The 19179-nt window shown below is 42.3% G+C and overlaps 1 protein-coding gene across 1 annotated transcript in view; it reads right to left on the reverse strand.

Moving 5' to 3' along the window:
- impact (impact RWD domain protein) overlaps positions 1–19179 on the reverse strand; it is a 49804-nt gene that overhangs the window by 8724 nt on the left and 21901 nt on the right. Inside the window, exons 8-9 of the mRNA XM_049588614.1 lie at positions 16355–16428; positions 15717–15807 (exon numbers count right to left, since the gene is read on the reverse strand). Of these exons, the coding sequence (XP_049444571.1) occupies positions 15717–15807; positions 16355–16428 (165 nt within the window). The remainder of the gene's footprint in view (positions 1–15716; positions 15808–16354; positions 16429–19179) is intronic.

The raw sequence follows: 19179 nt of genomic DNA on the forward strand, positions 1-19179 counted from the left end.
TATGCTGTACATAATCACGGAAACTGTCAGTGTGTCATTCTGTCAGTCAGTCATTCTGTCTGTCCCACGTTTTTCTACTCACTGACGTGGTCAATCTATGTGAAACTGCACATAGGCATTGAGGACTGGCATAGGTAGAAGGTGACAAAGCTACCAATGGCTATGGACTAGACTTTACTAATTAACAGTTAGCAGCTATAGACTGAGGGAAAATAATGTAATTCACTATGCGGCTGAAAGCCTACCCGCAACTTTTAAGGTGGAATGTTTCCTTGCATGTTACTCTTGACAATGCGAATCTATCAACACAATCTGATATGACAACTTCAATCATTCCTTTACTTTTAATAGTCCCTCTTGATTGATTTACACTTTGGTAATGACTGGATCTTGTAGCATTTAAAAATGCATAGGAATTCATACAAGATTGTACAGTGCCCTCCAAAAGTATTGGAACAGTGAGGCCAATTCCTTTATTTTTGTTGTAGACTGAAAATATTTGGGTTTGACATCAAAAGATGAATATGGGACAAGAGATCAACATTTCAGCTTTTATTTCCAGGTATTTACATCTGGATCTGATACACAACTTAGAAGATAGCACCTTTTGTTTGAACCCACCCATTTTTCATGAGAGCAAAAGTATTGGAACATGTCACTGACAGGTGTGTTTTGTTGCCCAGGTGTCTCCCAATTACATTGATTATTCAAACAATAAATAGCACTGAATGTCTGAGCTCAGTTTCAGATTGGGTACGATAGATTTTGCCTGTGCAGACTGCATTTAGAGGTGGAACCAACATGAAAACCAGAGAACTGTCTATGGGTGAAAAAGAAGCAATTGTGAATCTGAGAGAAGATGGACAATCAATCAGAGCCATTGCACAAACATTGGCCATAGCCAGTACAACCATTTGGAATGTCCTGAAGAAGAAAGAAACCACTGGTGTACTAAGCAACAGACGCGTCGAACAGGTAGACCAAGGAAAACATCAGCAGTTGATGACAGAAACATTGTGAGAGCTGTAAAGAAAGACCCTAAAACAACTGTTAGTGACATCAGCAACAACCTCCAGAGGGCAGGAGTGAAGGTATCACAATCTACTGTTCGCAGAAGACTTCATGAACAAAAGTACAGAGGCTACACCAGAAGATGCAAACCACTCATTAGCAAGAAGAATAGGAAGGCCAGGCTGGAATTTGCCAAAAGGTACAGAGATGAGCCTCAAAAATTCTGGGAAAAAGTTTTATGGACTGATGAGACAAAGATTAACTTTTTCCAAAGTGACGGAAAGGCGAAAGTTTGGAGAAAGAAAGGATCTGCTCACGATCCCAAACATACAAGCTCATCTGTGAAACACAGTGGAGGTAATGTCATGGCTTGGGCTTGCATGGCTTCTTCTGGGACGGGCTCTTTCATCTTCATTGATGATGTAACACATGATGGCAGCAGTGAAATGAACTCAGAAGTCTACAGAAACATTTTGTCTGCTAATTTAAAGAAAGATGCAACCAAACTGATTGGGAGATCCTTCATCATGCAGCAAGATAACCCAAAACACACTGCCAAAACAACAAAGGAGTTCATCAGGGGCAAGAAGTGGAAGGTTTTAGACTGGCCAAGTCAGTCTCCAGACTTTAACCCAATAGAGCATGCATTTTACCTGCTGAAGAGGAGACTGAAGGGAGTAACCCCCCAAAACAAACAACAACTGAAAGAGGCTGCGGTGAAAACCTGGAAAAGCATCACAAAAGAAGAATGCAAAAGTTTGGTGATGTCAATGGGTCACAGGCTTGATGCAGTTATTGAAAGCAAAGGATTTGCAACTAAATATTAAGTCTCATTCACTTTAATCTATTTTAAGTTTATATGTTCCAATACTTTTGCTCACCTAAAAATTTTGTGTTCCATTACAAATAATGCTATCTTCTAAGTTGTGTATCAGATCCACATATAAATACCTGGAAATAAAAGCTGAAATGTTGATCTCTTGTCTCATATTCATCTTTTGATGTCAAACCCAAATGTTTTCAGTCTACAACAAAAGTAAACGAATTGGACTCACTGTTCCAATACTTTTGGAGGGCACTGTATGAACTGCTTATATTCTAATCTAGCCTGGTTCCAGACCATAGACCCCACCCACTCAACTGAGTAGGCTTGCATCTCTGGTCTGGCATACTGTAATGAATTTGCGATTTATCTCGTCCAAATGATGGAAGGACCAATGAACGCTGGGGGTGGGGGCGGGTCTAGCGATTAGCAATCAGCGCCACGCTGATGTCAAGCTGTGCGCCGGTGGGTAACTGGGGAGGATAGCAACAATGGCGACCGCTACAGATCCTACAGACCACATTAACGATGCTACTGATGTATTTCACCACCACTCGCATTAATGGAGGACCAAATTAAGGAAGCTGCTAAACTGGATTTAACGGTGATGCAGCTGGGCGTGCACGACGACGGAGACATTTTAAATGGGCAATGCTCGCTTGTTTTCGGCACCCCCGAGGCATGGATACTAATGACGTCAGATTCTGGGTGAGTCGTTGATCTCTACTGATTGGTTAGGGAAAAATCAAATTCCCTCCCCCTTGTAAATCGCCTTCAATGGAGGTGATGTCAGACTGAAGGTTCTGGGAGCTTCAGTCTGACACTCAGGCTAAATCTAGTCCTCACTTGAAGAAAAAATGTAGCGGAGCGTTGTAACAGAGCGTCATAGCAGAGCGTCCTGCTGGTGCACTCTGGCAGCACTATAGTCCTGCTCTTGCTCAAGAAGGACTCTTATTCCAGCCTGGTCCTTTTTGTGCTTATAATGTCTGCATGCAACACCTTTCCATGGACATTTCTATGTATAACTGATGAAGAGTAAATACACTGAAAGCTGGACAGAGCAGTGAGTGACGACAACCCCACCTACATTTAACAGCCCTGTCTGCGGAGGAAACACTCAACACATGCAGGATTTAGGTACATGCTCACATAGGTTACGTACATTTCTAAAGGCACTATACTGAAAGTTTTTGGTGGAAATGCAACTTTAGTGGTCATTTTGGTCTTTGAGTCTTTAAAAGACATTTCAAGTGAAGGCCAGGGGGCCCCCTGAGATTTTGGGCCCCTAGGCCTGTGCCTTGTAGACCCGTTCAGTAATCCATCCATGTTTTCGGAAATAAATACCCCCAAATATCAGCTCAAACTACTTAAATTGGAATCCACAAATCAATAAAGAACTGTTAAAGGGAGAGCCAAAAAAAAAAAAAAGAAGAAAGTCACAACAATAGCCTTAATCCTATAATTAAAGCGCTCTAATCAATATCTTTAAATTAACAATGGATCAAATGTTGACCGGATTTTTCTTTTTAAATGTTGTCCCTAACTTCCTTGGGCTAAGCTTCTAACATGTCCTGCGTCTCTCTACTGAACACCGAGAGATTAAATTGACATTAATCTCATCAAACTCTTCATAAAGAGCAAATTCCTCAAAATGTCAGACCATTCCTTGAACATCAAATCCCTTTTTTTTATTCATCACCTCACGCACTACCACATTCAGAGGCAGAAAGCACAAATCTAAATGAGGAAATGGGAAGAAAGGCTGGTGGAGTGGAATGAGATTAGAGAAGAATATATTAAGGAGAAAGCTCTTCATGTAAATTGCTCCGAACGCTGAGAGTGTGACAAGTAGAAGATTAATCAGTGTGTTGCTACGAGGACAGCAGACCTGATGCTATCACTCCAGTTACAGTAGGTCAGTCAGCTGCAGGAGGTGACCTGACAGTGCATCTTTGAATCCACTCTTCTGTATGTATGCCCACAGGGGTTAAGAATATGAGGAAAAGTTGCATTTATCTGTTTAATAAATGTGCCAACTGGGCTCACTGGTTGTGAAGCACAGATTTTCAAATTATCAGAAATAAATAAACCAGCTGGACTCAGACAAGCAAAACTACACTCAAACCAGTGAATGACTGTAGGAACAAGCATTGGATAAAAAGTCAAATTCATATCATCATTGCAAAACTTTAACAAAATATGATTTTTAAATTGGGAAAATATGATTAAATTTGCTGATATTTTACTTGTGTATAAAATTGGTCATGGCCTGGCACCTCCTCTACTCCATGAAGTCATCTACCAAATCTACCGCCAGGGGGGGATTGTAAAATACCACACTGAAAGAGCAGTCAGTCTTTTCCAATCGAGCAGCACACATCTGGAACTCTGTACCCACACGACTCAGGAACATCACATCTCTTAAGTCATTCTCCGGATCGATAAAACAGTGGTTACTGGACGATCAAACATGTTGTCATGATCTGAATTAGTGGTTATGTCCCTGTTTTCTTGCTGTATGTTAGGGCTTGCATGCTTTTGTAAGGTTTTACTAATGGACGTGAAATTTCGCGTCATAATCTGAACTTCAGTGACCAATTTGTGCCACGGTAGCCAATCAGCATTGAGATCCTCCGGCAGAAGTTCATTCATGAGTGATTCAGCAATTTCACACCTGTATGATGTGAGTTATTCATGCGTATGAAGCATGTCAAGACAAACTATTCTCGTGTTCAAACTTGCAAAAATTTGCATCCCGTTAGAACTGCACGTAACCCATATGGACCTCGGGGTTGGACAAAGACAGTCCCCCAATCCCAAATAGATCCCTTATGGCCGATATACACTGTGCGATTTTGGGCTGTCCCAGACGAAAGATGGCCATCGTGGGAGAAACGTGCTGATATCTTTGGTCGTGGCTCTAAAACAGTGGTCTTATGTCGCACCGTGAGACAGGTTCAAGACTGGCTGTTGTCAACGTCTTGCGACCAAAGATAACCTGAGATAAAATTCTGACGGTGTCAGAAATTTAGGATGACCATCTCACAGGGTGACAGCTGCTACAACCTACGTCTGCTAATCAACCAATAGAAATGCAGCATGAAATGACGCAATGGTCACCGCGACACCGGTGCTAAACCCAAACAAATGATCGCTTGCCATGGAGGTAAAACGAAAAAAAGAAGTCTGTGGAACTCCCAGAAAGAGGAAAGTTTGGTGGAGCTGTGGCAGCAGAAGCCTTGTTGATTTGATGTTTCCTCCAGCTGCTATCATGACCGCCAGAAAAAAGATGCTGCATGGAAGGAAATTGCGGAGGAACTGCAACTTCCAGGTGAGCAAGCTACCTCTGGTGGCACAAATGGATGACGTACGCTGATGAGGTGCACGCTGATAACGTTGCATATTGACGTACGTCGTAACCTGCGATTCATTAGTAAACGGCCATCGTACAATCTGCACACATCAAACTTGACGTTGTACCAAAGTTTATTAGATCCACGTCTCACAGTGTGTCATGCAATAGTCTTAGCAAAGATTGCTAAAATCGCACAATGTATAGAGGGCATTACAGACTCGTTGACTCAAGCCCTAAGCCCTTAAAGACGTAGGACCAATTCCATTTCTTCCCCTTAGCTCTTGTCTTGGCTCTTCCCATTGGTTCTGTGCGTTCACATGAGGGGAAGTGGTGTCCCAATTCTATAATTCTGTATTGAAAACTTAAAAGCTTCAGGTTAAGAGCTAACCTGATGGAGAATTGGGACACCATTTCCCCTCACGTGAACGCACAGAACCAATGGGAAGAGCCAAGACAAGGGCTAAGGGGAAGAAATGGAATTGGTCCTAGGTCTGTAAGGGCTTAGGGCTTGAGTCAACGAGTCTGTAAGGGATCCATTTGGGATTGAGGGAGTGTCTCTCGATGGGATGTTTAAAAATAGCGGGTTTGTGCATTGAGTTCTTCTTAAGCAAGAGCAGGGTGTAGTGCTGCCTGGGCGCACAGGTACAACGCACGAGTATGACACAAAGTGACTGGCCTGCAAAGTAGGTGTTCCAGCCCTGCTACTTGGCACATTTTCGCTCTTGGGCTTCGTCCATGCGCTCTTCCCAGGGTACACTAAGTTCTACTATGATCACTTGTTTGGTGGAATCAGAAAAGATGACTGTCTTGCCAATTGTGCTTGTGTGCTGTTGTGCGTGCTTATGTGCTTTGCTTTGTGCTTTTGTGTGTTTGTGGCTTTGTGCTTCGGTCTGTCTTGTGTTTTATGTTGTACTTTTGTAAGGTACGTTCTTGATGTTTTTGGTTATATAGTTATGTCGTTGTTTTATTACTAGTGCTTTTGTCTTATTGTTTTTACTAATGTGTCTTGCTATGTGCTTTTGTCTATGTTTATATGCTTGCTCTGTGCCTATGTGCCCTTCTATGGACATGCCATCAACCTGCTTTAACTGTGCTTTTGCATATTATTTTAATGTCTTTTTCTTACATACACATATACCATCATTATGTGCCCCCCCCAGCTCTATAATTTTTACTCATCCTCGTTGATCTGACTCATTGTGAATATAAAAATATTTATTAGAGCAGCTTTAATGTGAAGAGCCATGACATATGCACACGGCTAAAAACTTGTGCTGTGTTTGAGTTCTCACCAGGAAGCATGAAAAATAGATTTAAGACATGTAACGCTTGACAAGCAGCCAGTTTTTTAATAGAGTGTGTGCTTCCAAGCTTTCAGCATCAGTTTTTAGCCCTGTTTTCTTCACTTATCCAGGAGGTAATTGAAGTAAATTAGAGCCAAGCCTGTCTGAGCAGAGTGATGCGTTATTTAAGTGTTGGACTGTTTTGGAAGGGAACACTGTATTAGTCAAAGGCAGTTTGATTCATCGAAATTCTACGCAGCAGATCAGTTTCACCAAGAATCCAATGCACTATTTCACACTGATTTATCTCTCTAACAGGGTCACACTGGCACGCTCGACTGCCGTCATCTTATAAATGAGTATGAACTTTGACATGAGTCATGGATCTCATCTGGAGAGGCGCTGATACGACTCAGCACCTGCTGGTAATGAGTATGACAGAACTACTTCGAGTCACCGCTGAGCTCTGGTTACAGGAAACTTTTTTGTTTTGTCATAAACCTTTCACTGGCCTCCATTCAACATTACGGGGAGACAAAAAGTGTGTGGACAACTGCACATTTCAGTGTGATGTGGGTGTGTGTGGGTGAATCATAGAGCCATCTGACACCACAAGTCAGTAACAAGTGCCTCTTTGATATGTGAAATGGAAAGATTCATAATTGTGTGAAATTACTATCATGAAACATTTCTCTGGAGAGGCATAAAGTGGAAATTTACACATTATGTAAATTCAAGTGTTGTGGGTTATGGTAGTGAGGTCAAGTCCCCACATGTAAAAGCGTAGAGAGTCAATGTCTGTGTAGATATATTTTCCTTGAGGACACTCACCTAAATTAATGTTTGGTTCTGCCCTCAGGATGAGCAATTTCAGAGTTTTCGCATTGTGATTCCTACTTAATTAGAGATCACAGTGATGGTACGACAATATAATCAACACTTACAGGTTTAAAGCAATTAATGAAATAAGCTGTTGAAAATATAACATACTTGATGATTGCACAGCATTAAATGTTACAGTCACAGGACTCTTAAGCACACTGCTTTGATCTCTAATAGGGTTTTCGTGATGTAGTGATGAAGGAACACTTCCTCACACTCTCATGGGGCTGGAACAATTGCTTAACAACTTCGTCAAGCAGAAAATGAATTGGCAACAATTTTGGGTTTTTTTTTCAAAGTCATTTTTCAAACACATTTGCTAAACGCAGCTTCTCAAATGTAAGACTGTGCAGCGTTTCTCTGCTTTGTGACTGTAAACTGAATGTATTTGTGTTGTAGATTAGTGGTAAAAGACAAGCCAAGGCCAAAGAGAGGCGCCTTCTTGTGCAGGAGGAAGTTTGAGCAGTAAGCAGGATGGTGGGTCTGAAACAGCAGGGAGCATGGACGAAGTGGGGAATCTGCAGAGCAGCGGCTGGTCACATGGGATAACATCCTGTGGGCAGACTACCTCCGAGTCCGATTTCTGAGCCAGACTGTGTACGATGGCCTACAAAGTCAAATCTCCACGTCTGTGGCATGAGCAAAACACCATCTTGTGCTCTGCTATGGAAGAGGGTCCCTTGAACGTCTCCTAAGTTGCTGCCCAAACGCCCTAGCAGAATTCCGCTACTGCCAATCAAGCGTTGAAAGCAGCAGCAAACACCATCGCCCAAAGACAATCATCATCTTTGTTAAGGCTGCAGAGAAAAACATCCCACAACCATGATCAGCCTTCTCACCTCGGGAGTCGACTGGCAATTAAGAGTTGATCTTGGCAAGCAGCTGCAGTTTCCACTATCACCTCAGAAATCCTTCATCCAGACATGGTCATCTTTCCTAATTCCACCAAACAAGTGATCATGGTAGAACTCACTGTATCCCTGTAAGAGCGCATGGACGGAGCCCTAGAGCAAAAATGTGCCAAGTACCAGGAGCACTAGGTGGCTCTGGCTGAAGAGGGAGGCCCCGTGGTCAACTGCTGTAGGGACTATTCGCCCCGGCTGGGTCGCCTGGGCGAGAGTGTCTGATGTTTGAAAAGACTCGCAACACCCGATGACCCCAGGATACATCATGGACGATGCAGCCCAGCACATCCACAGGAAGTAGTCTATCAGTAAAGTCAGCAGGCGATTTGTTAATTTTCATGATTCAGTGCCATTTCACTTAAGTTCTACAGTTTATGATTTAATGTGACAAATACAATGATTGGTTGATATAAAACATTTTATTTTCTGTGCACTCGGTTTGGATTTGATTGCGTATGTTTGCTCCATGCTTTGTCTCGCAGTGGTGTCTCACATAGCCACTTTTAACAATCTCCATGGTCTCTGAACATGTCAGACTTACTGGTTTTGAGCTGCTCATGTGAGGAATAAACATGTAAGTCTGTCTATTCTTGATTAAAAAACATTATAGTTGAATTTTTTAAGTCGCAGTTTGATTGATGTCTGCTTCCATGTTTTCACGAGTTGAAATAATCCACCCGACAGTTGTGGCATATCAAAATGCTGATTAATCAGCATCATTATGGCACAGATGTGCCTTGGGATGGTCACACTTAAAGCCTGCTCTCAAATGAGCAGTTTGATCAAACACAAACAGCACAAAGCTACAGATGTCCAGTTCTGAGGAAGCATGCCATCATCATGCAGACTGCAGGAACATTGCCTGGGAACTGACTGTTCATTTCACTACCATAAGCCAATTTTCTAAGAATCTGGCAGTACATCTAAGCAGCCTCACAACCACAGACCTCGTACACCAGTTCAGAACCTCCACATCCAGCATCTTCACCTGCACGATCATCAAAACCAAACTCCCTGACACAGGATGCAACAGTTGGTTTGCACAACCAAAGAATTTGTAAATGAACTGTCTCAGAAGTTCATCTGCATGCTCACTGCCCTCACCAGGGCCTTGACCAGAGGCAAAAATATAGACAGTGCTGGATTGCCACCTGGAAATACACACGTGTTATAAGACGAACTCATGGTTTTCTGTTTTTGCAAAACAGTCTCAGTCTATAACAAAATGATCTGCTTATTCTACATGAACTAAAAAAACCAACAATTCAACTACAAAAACAATTTAGTTAACAAATAATAATTTCCTATTTTCTATTGTAGTTGACAGTGTTGTGCTAGTTACTGAAAACTAGTTACCGTTACTTGATTAAAAAGTAACTCAGTAAAAACATGACCTTGACGCATGCGCACTAGTGTCATCTATACTCTGAATACGTCCTGGCTGTAGTTTTTCCAAGCCACAAAGAAAACAACGTTTATTGATGTTTTGTCCTGCAGCCCAAAACATTTCCTAACTGTACTGGCTTGTAGCTACATCGCCTAAGCGACAGCAGATGGAGTTTAACCAAGGGACTGTTAGACTACAACTTGACAAAACAACTGAACGGTATAGGAAACATGCAATCGTCTTCTACAGTGGAGTCACTCGCTGTCAGGCAGCTAAACGTTTTACAACTACGGTACTTGGATACAAATATGGAAAATGAGCTAAAGAGAACATTTGAAGAGCTACATGATGATGTTGAGTCTGTCGCCCACCGCAGACATTGTCTGTCCACAACAAAAGCTTCCTCGGGATAACAAAGGATATCACGTCACTGGATATAACGAGGCCAGCAGGTCGACAGTGACTTCAGAGATGGTGAGAGACATGTGTCATTAAGATGCTCTGGTAAGAATTGTTCATATACCTCTATCTGACTTGACTATCTTTTATTGTTTAGGGCTAAAATGTTTTAGTGAAAGGGAACCTCAGTTTGTGAAGGAATGCTGCATGCTGCGCGCCGTTTTAAAACCTGGCAAAAATAACGGAGTAACGCACCGTTTGGTAACGGTTACCGAGTTACTGAATTTAAAAACTAACGCGTTAGAGTATTAGTTACTGCCAAAACTAACGGCGTTACTGTAACACGTTACTAATAATGCGTTACTGCCCAATACTGCATACAGATATGTAATGATGATTTCTGGGGAATATGTGTGTTTATGTTTTCCAATATTAACTCTGTTTAATCGTGTGATGAGACAATACGATTTACAGCAGCTAGTTTAGGTGCAAAATCTCTCAAGACTGACGAGCATTCACAACTGCAAGCGCATATAACATAAAGCAACATTAAGACACACTGTTGGTGAAATACATGCCTAAAACTGTATGTGCGTGTGTGTGCTACTTGTAACTGTGCACTAGAGCCCGTCATAACAGTGTGCACTCAGGCCTACTACTACTACAACTACTTTACGCCACTGGTCTTGACGAACTACAGTTCGTTGTCGTAACAGCTCTCCTTCAATGGCATCTGACGCAAGAAAAATGTGTCTTCACAGATGAATGCCATTTAACAAAAAAAACTGCATTTCTGTACCTTTAGTCATGTGAAATAATGAAATAATACATGTAAAAATACATAGCTCAGAGTGCTTAATAAATATCTTTTTTTTTTTAAAGAAGAAAAATTTAAGAGTGGCCTTTTACTGTGAAGAAAATCTAAGAGTGATAAGCCTTTTGTGAACACGGAAAAAGTCAGAGTTATTCTATTTAAACTTGTGAAAATGGGAGTAAAAAGCAAAGTGTTTGTGTTATATTTTAGTTCAGTGTAGGAGGGCACAGCTTTACTCCTGTTCATTTCCATTCACTCACATTTTCTTTCATCTTAGAGACTCAACAACGTGAGAATTAATTGGAACAAGTAATTGCAGGCTTAATCAATAATGAAAATAATTGTCAGTTGCAGCCCTAAAACCAAATGTCCTAAACATCAATGATGTCACATGTTTTTGTTTTTAATTAAAATGTTGCCTAAACCACATTTCCCTTCACCACCTTTATTAAGGCCACAAAATGATCCCATGTGAACTGATGCAGAAGCCATTCAGTCTCTGGTAGTGTAATAGTGACACACTAAATATTGATGGTGTAGAAACCTGCTCCTTTTCAAGTCACCTGACATGATTAACCTTTTTGAGGGCTGTAAAATTATCATATGTTTTGTAAAATGTTCAGTTAGCATGAATACACATAGTCTGTGTTTTCCGTACATGATTGTGACCACCCTGATCTATTTTATACTATATGTAGTTTAATATCACATACATTCCCATCTGCTCCAAAACAGCCACCATCGTCCCTGTACTCAAAATATCTGCAGTGTCTACACAGCTATCGCCCTGTGGCATTTTCCCATTCTGATGTGAAGTGTTTTGAGAAACTGTTTCTCCAACAGATCAAAGACATCATCCCAGCCAGCCTGGACCATCACCAGTTTGCATAAACAGATCCACAGAGGATGCCATCTCCACTGCCCTCCACTCAACCTTCACACATTTTGAAAAAACAACACCTACATCAGAATGTTGCTTGTTGATTTCACCTCAGCATTCAACACAATCACCGCCGTGAAACTGATTGGCAGGCTCAGCACTCTCTGCCACCCTCTGCCAGTGGATGTTGGACTTCCTCACAAACAGACCCCAGTCAGTTCGGATTGGAGGTCACACCTCCTCCACTCTAGTGTTGAACATCGGAGCCCCACAGGGCTATGTGCTCAGCCCCCTCCTGTTTACGCTGCACACCCATGACTGCAATCACCAACAGGGTGAGAACTCTGTTGAGAAGTTTGCAGAGACACACCCCTGTCTACATCAGTGGACCTGGGGTGGAGCAGCTGAACAGTGTTTGGTTCCTGGGAATCGGAATCACAGAGAAACTGACACGATCATTACGCATATCCATCAAGTGGCAACCTCCAGGTCAAGAAACGTAAAGGCGACACTGAGATGCAAAAAAACGCAGTTGATTAAATTACCACTTGAGGCTGGCTTCAAGAGTGAGTCAGTCCTCACACACACCCATGTTCAACTTTACAGCAGAAATAACATGTTTACAGCACGGTACAAAAAGCAGTTTTGATTTCTATAGCAGGGGGAACTGTGCAGGGGGTGAATTGTTATTAAGGCTTAAAGTTATACATAATTAAGGGCGTGGCTGCTTTGATTGACGGAGGTGCTATCAGTTGACATGTCACAATCACAGCAACATATCTAACATGAATAAGCCACATAACCATGATTCAACCAGATTCACATATAAGATTATCTGTTGCTATTTCAGTGTGTTTTCAGTCCATGAAAGTTCATTGTAGTATTTTGGTCACCTAAAAAAAGTCTTGTTCAGTGTTTGGTGGTACTAAAGGACCCTCTAAGGAGTCGGATGTTCTTTTTTTTCAAGTAAAAACATTTTGTTTGAATGGTTTTAAGCCGTTTTTTTTTTTCGGTAACAAAAAATTATCATTAGCATTATCACAGTTAACCATTGGCTGTAAATGCACTGTGCTAACCAATCTGAAAGCTAGGTTTCGCCTGAGCCACACTGCCTGCATGAGCAGCACTTGTAGGCTACCTCACTGAACTGCACCAGTCCGTACGCCTTTGGTGTTCACACAGACAGCGTTGCTGCTGCTGTGAGTACTGTATTTCTACACTTAGAAGCCGGTACTCCACAAATTCATGGAGTTGTGCAAGCCACTGCATTGTCAACAACACAGTCTTGCAAATATTTAACAATTCAAGCCTTCTGTTAACAAATGAAGGGTTTATTACCAAAGAAATGTTGACAGAAGGCTTTAATTTTGAAACAGAAACAGGAAGTGCTGAGTGAAAAATAAATATTTATATTTCTTCACATCAGTAACAGATACCTCACATATTTAAACTGGAGTGAAAGGTGGTATAATGTCACTATGATCATCAAAAGACCACTTTCAATGTCTATTTTTTGGGTTTAGGGTTAAAATTGCATGAGTGAAGCGGAAAAAATAGACGAGACTCCTATTCTCTAGATCAGTAGTTCCCGACTGATGGGTCGTGGTCCAAAAGTGGGTTGCAGGTGATTCGCAAACATGTGAAGTTTGTAAAAAAAACACAGTTTTTTAAGTGCAGTGAATTTCCAGCACAGAGTTTTATTTTGAAGTGCCATTTCTTGCTGTACAGTGAGTGACTAATGGACAGCTACTAAAGAGAGACAGCAAACTAGCCCTACGACATGGCCAAATGCAAGTGTGACGCTGAGGGCCGAATTCAAAGAATGAACTGCGGCCGCTGATAGCATCTTGAATTGCACTTCACTTGCACCCGCAGTTTGCTCCGTCTTAACGTCCTGTTCACAAAGGATATTGCACTAATGATATACCAGCGCAAACACGCCCACAAAGTTTGGCAGCTGAGTGCAGTTTGCCCCTGATTTGCCCCTGATTGCAATTAGCCACATGGCAAAGTATAAATGCTGGCTTTGCGCCAAGAACACCGTGGCAGAACAATGGCAGACTTTGTTTGGCTGAATACTGAATACTGTATCCCCTCATGTAGTGATGTCTGCTGGTGAGTCAGTCTAACAGTGTCGGATGGGTTGAGGCTGTGGATTTGACCAAGTTTGACCACTTTATCACTAATCCCTCTCACTTGTAGCTGTTTTTTCGCTATCTTTTGAATTTAATATGAATTATGGAACCGGTTTTGTTCACGTTTGTTTCCCCCGTTTCGTAAAATAAATTACTGTTGCTTTTGAAGCGAGTGACAGAAGTGCGTTTTGAGAACGACCGCAGACTGTCACCTGTTCAACGCATCAGTATCTTCGGATGCCATTAAAGTAATAATGATTATAATAATAATGTCAAAACATTATTTACAGACTGATTTAACAGACGATCACTGCTGCCACGATCACTGGAAAGTCTGGGCGAGAGGCTTCCACAGAGGAGTGCCCAGTTTGCACCAGCTTTCTAAAGACGTTATTTACTTCATTCAAACTGAGTGTGGCTATTAGCGCTGGTGTTAGTGAATTAGACGTTGTTTATCAGTGAGGCTCATTTGCATAGAAAGGGGCAATTTTTGCGCCAAATATATGCATATTACCTCATTTAAATACGTGCAAATAACACCGGAGCACCGAGACGCAATCTGCTTGGCAGCGCAGTTAGTTCACCCTCTGTGCCTGCTTTGTGAATTAGACGGTATCTGTTTGCTTGATTTTTACCGGTTTAGCGGCCGCAAAAGCCACGCAATCCTTTTGTGAATTCGGCCCTGAGTGTACTAAACTGTGTGGACCTTGAACTAGTGATTAAGGAAAAATCTGGACCCTTTGGTTGGACCAGTTGGGAACCCCTGATCAAGATGCTGTGCAGCTGAGCAGCGGAATCATGGTCATTTCTGGCTCCAAAAATCGAAGATGGTGACACCAGATTTGAGGCTTCAAAACAGGATCCCACAAACCAACATGTGACATCATGGTGGCTACATCCATTATATTTATTATATTCTATTATATCAGTCCTGGTGAATAAAGCTCATAAGCAGCTGCAGTTTGAGGAAACTTGCGAAGGCAAAATCCCCTCGTACCAAGTTCTTGTCAACTTTACAGAGTAGCAATAGTACGCATCCTGACTGGAGACAGATACAGATTATCATGGTTTGTGCTCAGCCCAGGACAGAAGGGCTCTGCAGCAGGTGATTAAAACCCACTGGCACCCATCTACCAAGCATCAGTGATACCAATGAGGCAAGCTGCCTGTTCTGAGCCCAAAGGAGACTATAAGACAATACCCACCCCAGCAACCGCCTGCTCACCCTGCTGCCGCCTGGCAAACGATACAGAAGTAGCCGCTGTCATACACAGAGGCTTCTTTCCTTAGGCTGTAGGACTCCTCAACTCCTCCTCCATGAATAATTGTTTGTTTCTTTGTTTTGTGAAGCTTAAAGAAACAACAACTTTCATTTTATTTTGTAACCCTGTGTTGTGGATGACAATAAATGAACCTTGGACCTTAATATACTGTGTGTTTGTTATTGAGGAACATGTCTTGATAAGCCTTTGACAGATGAGGTACTAAACTAAGAAACCCAAGAGATTTAAATATAATGTTAGAGTCTGTGGAAAGCTCCTTACTCATGACAATCTCAGTTTAAAAGCCTCAGCAGATGCCAAAGTGTGCAGACTGTGAAAATGAACAAGGCAGCTAACAACAGACGCCAATTAAGCACACGGAAGCCAAAAAGAAAGTTGGAAGCAGCCAGCAAATTTTACACTGTTTATGTCATCAATTCTGGGCAAAAGCTTTGTGTGTTCATTCATCAGTTCCTTTGGCAACATTTTCCCTTTTGACAAATGAAGCATGCAGTTTAGTTTGCAGCTGAAAGAGTGATGTGTTGGGTTGAGGTCAGTGTTTTGTTAATGCAATGATAACCTGCAGTAAATGGAGCATTCTCCCCCCTGCGGCCGTCTCGCCGTCGTCTTCGCAGTCCTGCAGAAAGCTGTGCTTGTCCTCGCAGTAAATCCTACAACAGACAGAATCCCAGCAGCTTGGCATTAGGCTGGAGAGCATTGAGACATTTCGCTTGGAGAATGACACCGTGACACCGGCAGCCTCTTCGCCAACGAAGTTTTTTTTTTTTTTTTTTTTTAAAGTGGTTTTAAATGTCAACAGTAATGACCACCCAGGCAGTGCATGAGCAGCTCGACATCGACCTCATTAAACCGTGCTGACAAAAAGTACGCACACATGCAGGCGTGAGAAAAACAAACACACAGAGAGACATATACACACATCTAGACACATAATACACTATGCTGTCAGGAAGCCTTCATTTTCTCTGGTGCTTTTTTTGACCTTTAATGCAGTGATGTGCCCTTAAGAGAAGAAAGACAGGCCTTGACTCTACATATCTCATGTTCTTCTCCACTAATGAGACACACTGTAACAGTAACCTCAGAGTGTTGCATGATTTGCATAATAGCACCATGACAGATGTGAGGTCACCTATATATATAAATATAAATATATATATATATATATATATTGTATTGTATTGTGACATCACTGACCTGTATGCATAAATGTTATGAGTGGCACTCGCAATCTTCTTGTTCTCACACAGCTTCTCCAGGACCATTTTAACCTGCAGCGCACGACAGGTGAAACAAAGAACATCATGTCATATTCCTCACTTTACTCTCAAATGCTTTTACGTAAACTCTGCTGTAAAAGGAAACTGCTGACACAAGGATTTTATTCTGCGCTCTATTTTAGCACAGTGTTTCATGCTGAAACCTGTGGATATACAGTGGCATGCAAAAGTTGGTCAAAATTTCTTTTACTGTGAACAGTTAAGTGAGTAGGAGATGAACTGATCTCCAAAAGGCATGCAGCTAAAGATTAAACATGCTTTTCGACATTATCAGCAAGATTACTGTATTATTTTTTTATTCGTACAATTTTAGAGTAAAACAAAAAAAAGAAAGGAGCACCATGCAAAAGTTTGGGCACCCCAAGACATCTGAGCTCTCAGACAACTTTTACCAGGGTCTCAGACCTCAATTAGCCTCTCAGGGCTCTGGCTTGTTCACAGTCATCGTTAGGAAAGGCCAGGTGATGCAAATTTCAAAGTTTTATAAACACTCTGACTCCTGAAACCTTGTCCCAACAATCAACAGCCATGGGCTCCTCTAAACAGCTGCCTAACATCTGAACGCTAAAATAACTGATGTCCACACAGCAGGAGAAGACTGTAAGAGGATAGCAAAGTGTTTTCAGGGAGCTGTTTCCTCAGTTCGTCATGCCATTAAGAAATGGCAGTTAGCAGGAACTGTGGAGGTCAAGTTGAGGTCTGGACAACCAAGAACACTTTCCAAGAGACCTACTTGTAGGATTGCTAAAAAGGCAAATCAAACCTCCCAGTTGACCGCAAAAGACCTGCAGGAAGATTTCAACTGTTTTACTGTGCAGCCACTCCTGTACAAATATGACCTTCATGGAAGAGTCATCAGAAGAAAATCTGTGTCCTCACCACAAAATCCAATCACAGAAGTTTGCGAAGGAACATCTAAATAAGCCTGATGCTTTTTGGAAACAAGTCCTGTAGACTGATGAAGCTAAAATAGAACTTCTGGGACACGATAAATAAAAGTATGTTTGAAGAAAAAAGGGCGCAGAATTTCATGAAAAGGACACCTGTGCAACTGTAAGACAGGGGGGTAGATCGATCATACTTTGGGCTTGTGGTGCAGACAGTAGCACCACAAGCATTTTTACAGGTAGATGGAAAAAGGACGCATTAAATTCCAGCAAATTCTGGAAGCAAACGTCACACCATCTGTAAAAACGCTGAAGATGAAGAGAGGGTGGCTTCTACAACAGGACAATGATCGTAAACATATCTTGAACTCCACAATGGACTACCTCACGAGATGTTGGCAGCCTTTGAGTCCCGTAGGATTGGAACATTTTTTTACCCCATAAAACGCAGCCGCGGTGGACCGCAGCAGCCTGCCCTCACAGCCGCAGGTGGCAGTGGCACAGGGTGGAACGTCAGACTGGGTCAATCTAATATTTTGCATATTAAGGGGGGATACCAGCGGTTAGCAAGCACTGCCTACATAGCCCTATCATCCCAGACGGGTCGGGCCGGCCCGACAAACCCGACCAGACCCGCGGGTTCGGGCCAAAAAACTATGCAAATGACTCGGGCCGGGTCGGGCCTCGGGCTTCCTTTTTTTCAGGCAGACAATCAGGCTAATGCTGGTGTGTCGGCTGCGTCGGGTCTGGGCTTAAAAACCCGCAGGGTTGGGGTGTAATTTTCAGGCCCATTGAGAACTCTAGTTTGTGTTTTTGGATGTGTTCAGGGCACACAGAACATTAAAGGTAGCCTACCAGCAATGTTACACCATACGTGCATAAAGCATTAATCTGCTTTATCAACTAAAAATAAAATCCATACTGGCTGACCAGAAAAACGCACAAATTTCTTTATTGCAAAAGAAAACATAGCCTATTTCAGGAGAGAGTCTGTGTTCACAGTTAAAAAGATAATATTGGAGTTGAAGCAGAGGGACAGGATAATGCCAGTCATAGGAGTGAGGAAGAGGAAGAGACAGATGAGGAAGGACAGGAGGAGGAGGAGGAGGAGGAGGAGATAGAAGAGGAGGTGGAGGAGAAGAAGGAGGAAGAGGAGGAGGAACCACCAAATAAACAGAGCCAGGTACAGGTGCAGTGTGCAGGACTGGGTTGGCAATAGGTCTTTGCATAGAATTATATTATATTCAATACACTCTACTGACTGACTAATCTGTGTGTGTTGTGTTTAATATCATTAGATTGTTTTTATACTGCAAATAAAGTATTCGTGTTAAAATTACGGTTCCACTTGCGTCCGTCGTGCGATCGGAAAAAAGGCTTCTCCAAATCAAGCTCCCGGGCTAAATTTCAACCCCAGCCCGCCCCTGGCAGCTGGTCTGAGGATCTGAGAGGTCTGGGGTTGAGGGGGCATGGGAGCTCAGAGGTGGACCGGGGTGCCAGGCCATGTAGGGATTTGAAGACAAACAACAGGATTTTGAATTCTGTTCTGAACTTGACCGGAAGCCAGTGCAGAGATGCCAGGATGGGTGTAATGCTTTCTCTCTTTTTTGTGCCGGTTATTAGTCTGGCAGCGGCATTCTGCACCAGCTGCAGACGGGACAGAGAAGACTGGTTGATGCCAAAATAAAGTGAGTTGCAATAATCGAGGCGAGAAGAAACTAGGGCATTAGTGACAGTTTTCAGATCGGTAAGTGAGAGGAATGGTTTGACTTTGGTGATATTTCTGAGATGGAAAAAAACCAAAATGATCCATGTTATTCACCTCACCAGCCAGTGGTTTTGGTGTTTAGGCTGA

The sequence above is a fragment of the Epinephelus fuscoguttatus genome, linkage group LG10 (assembly GCF_011397635.1).
Source record: "Epinephelus fuscoguttatus linkage group LG10, E.fuscoguttatus.final_Chr_v1".
Taxonomy (NCBI): domain Eukaryota; kingdom Metazoa; phylum Chordata; class Actinopteri; order Perciformes; family Serranidae; genus Epinephelus; species Epinephelus fuscoguttatus.